This window comes from Pyrgilauda ruficollis, unplaced genomic scaffold, assembly GCF_017590135.1.
Source record: "Pyrgilauda ruficollis isolate IOZ18807 unplaced genomic scaffold, ASM1759013v1 scaffold5002, whole genome shotgun sequence".
NCBI lineage: Eukaryota > Metazoa > Chordata > Aves > Passeriformes > Passeridae > Pyrgilauda > Pyrgilauda ruficollis.
Genome location: NW_024526604.1, coordinates 1 through 1,133, shown reverse-complemented (window position 1 = coordinate 1,133; position 1,133 = coordinate 1). Strand labels below are relative to the sequence as shown.

The following is a 1,133-nucleotide window of genomic DNA, read 5'->3' as shown; positions in this document are numbered from 1 at the left end:
CAGGAGGCGAATTTGAGAGAGAGGACACAGCTCTCGTGGAGGTGCAGCTGGTACTTGTCGGGTTTGGTGACGTGCAGGATCTCCACGTTGCTGCTCTCCATGCCCACGGCCAGCCACTCTCCCATGGGGCAGTAGCCCAGGGAGAAGATCTGAGGGGACACACAGGCTCACACAGTGGCCCAGCAGGTCCCAGCTGGCCCCAGGCTGCTGCCAGAGAGCTCCAGCCCTACCTGGGAGCTGAAGTCGTGCTGCTGCAGCTGCCGGCCCTCCCGCAGGTCCCAGCAGCGCACGGTGTTGTCCAGCCCCCCTGTCCACAGCTTGGTGCCATAGTTAGAGATGTCAATGCAGCTGGCACCATCCGTGTGGCCTTGAAACTGCCTGGGAAAGAGGGGGATGGAGAGGAAGAGGGCACAGCTGTAAGGGCAGCCAGCTCCCTGTGAGCCAGCATCTCCCCCTATGCCTGCCCCAGACTCACCTCACCATCGTCTGGTTCTGCAGGTCCCACACCACGATGTTGCCGTCGCTGCAGCAGGAGAAGCAGACTTTGGCATCAGGGCTGATGGCCAGGGCGTAGCAGGCGGGGGCAGAGGAGGTGAGCTCAGCCTTGATGCGGGGCGTGGGGGCTGCCAGGTCCCAGATGGACAGGGTGCTGGCCTCCCCCCCCACGATCAGGCTGCGGCCGTCGGGGAGCAGCTTGCAGGAGCGGATGTAGTTGTCACGGTTCTGAACGGGGGTGACAGGCAAGAGGGCAAGGCAAGGACAGGATGAGCACACAGGGCCTTGCAGGAGACACTTCTCCTTCTCCCACTGCCGATGGGAAAAGCCCCTCTGTCCCCTCCACTGGAGCAGGGCCCATTCCCCTTCCCAGCCCCAGCCCAAAGGCATTTCTCCTCCTCCTCCTCCTCCTCACCAGGCAGTCCAGCTGAGCCACGGCCGTCTTGGTGCCCGGCTGCCCCACGTCCCAGACCTTGACACAGCCCTTGCCCCCGGTGTAGACGTGTCTGGTGGAGTTGCTGATGGTGACAGCACAGACCACCTCGCCGTGGCTCAGGGTGTGCAGCTGCCGCGCGTGCCGGGGGATGCCGGAGCCCATGAGGGCGTCGGGGGGGAACGGCACCGGCTGCATCTGCCCG

The 1,133-nt window shown here is 64.7% G+C and overlaps 1 protein-coding gene across 1 annotated transcript; it reads right to left on the bottom strand.

Moving 5' to 3' along the window:
• Positions 1–4: 4 nt before the first annotated feature.
• On the bottom strand, positions 5–1,126 carry LOC121360460 (transducin-like enhancer protein 1; the record flags this gene model as incomplete). Its single annotated transcript, XM_041480309.1, has 4 exons — positions 911–1,126; positions 476–723; positions 231–378; positions 5–149 (listed from the first exon to the last, which is right to left on the bottom strand). Coding segments are annotated over exons 1-4 (757 nt in total), but the record flags the coding sequence as incomplete, so codon positions are not given.
• Between the last annotated feature and the right edge of the window lie 7 nt (positions 1,127–1,133).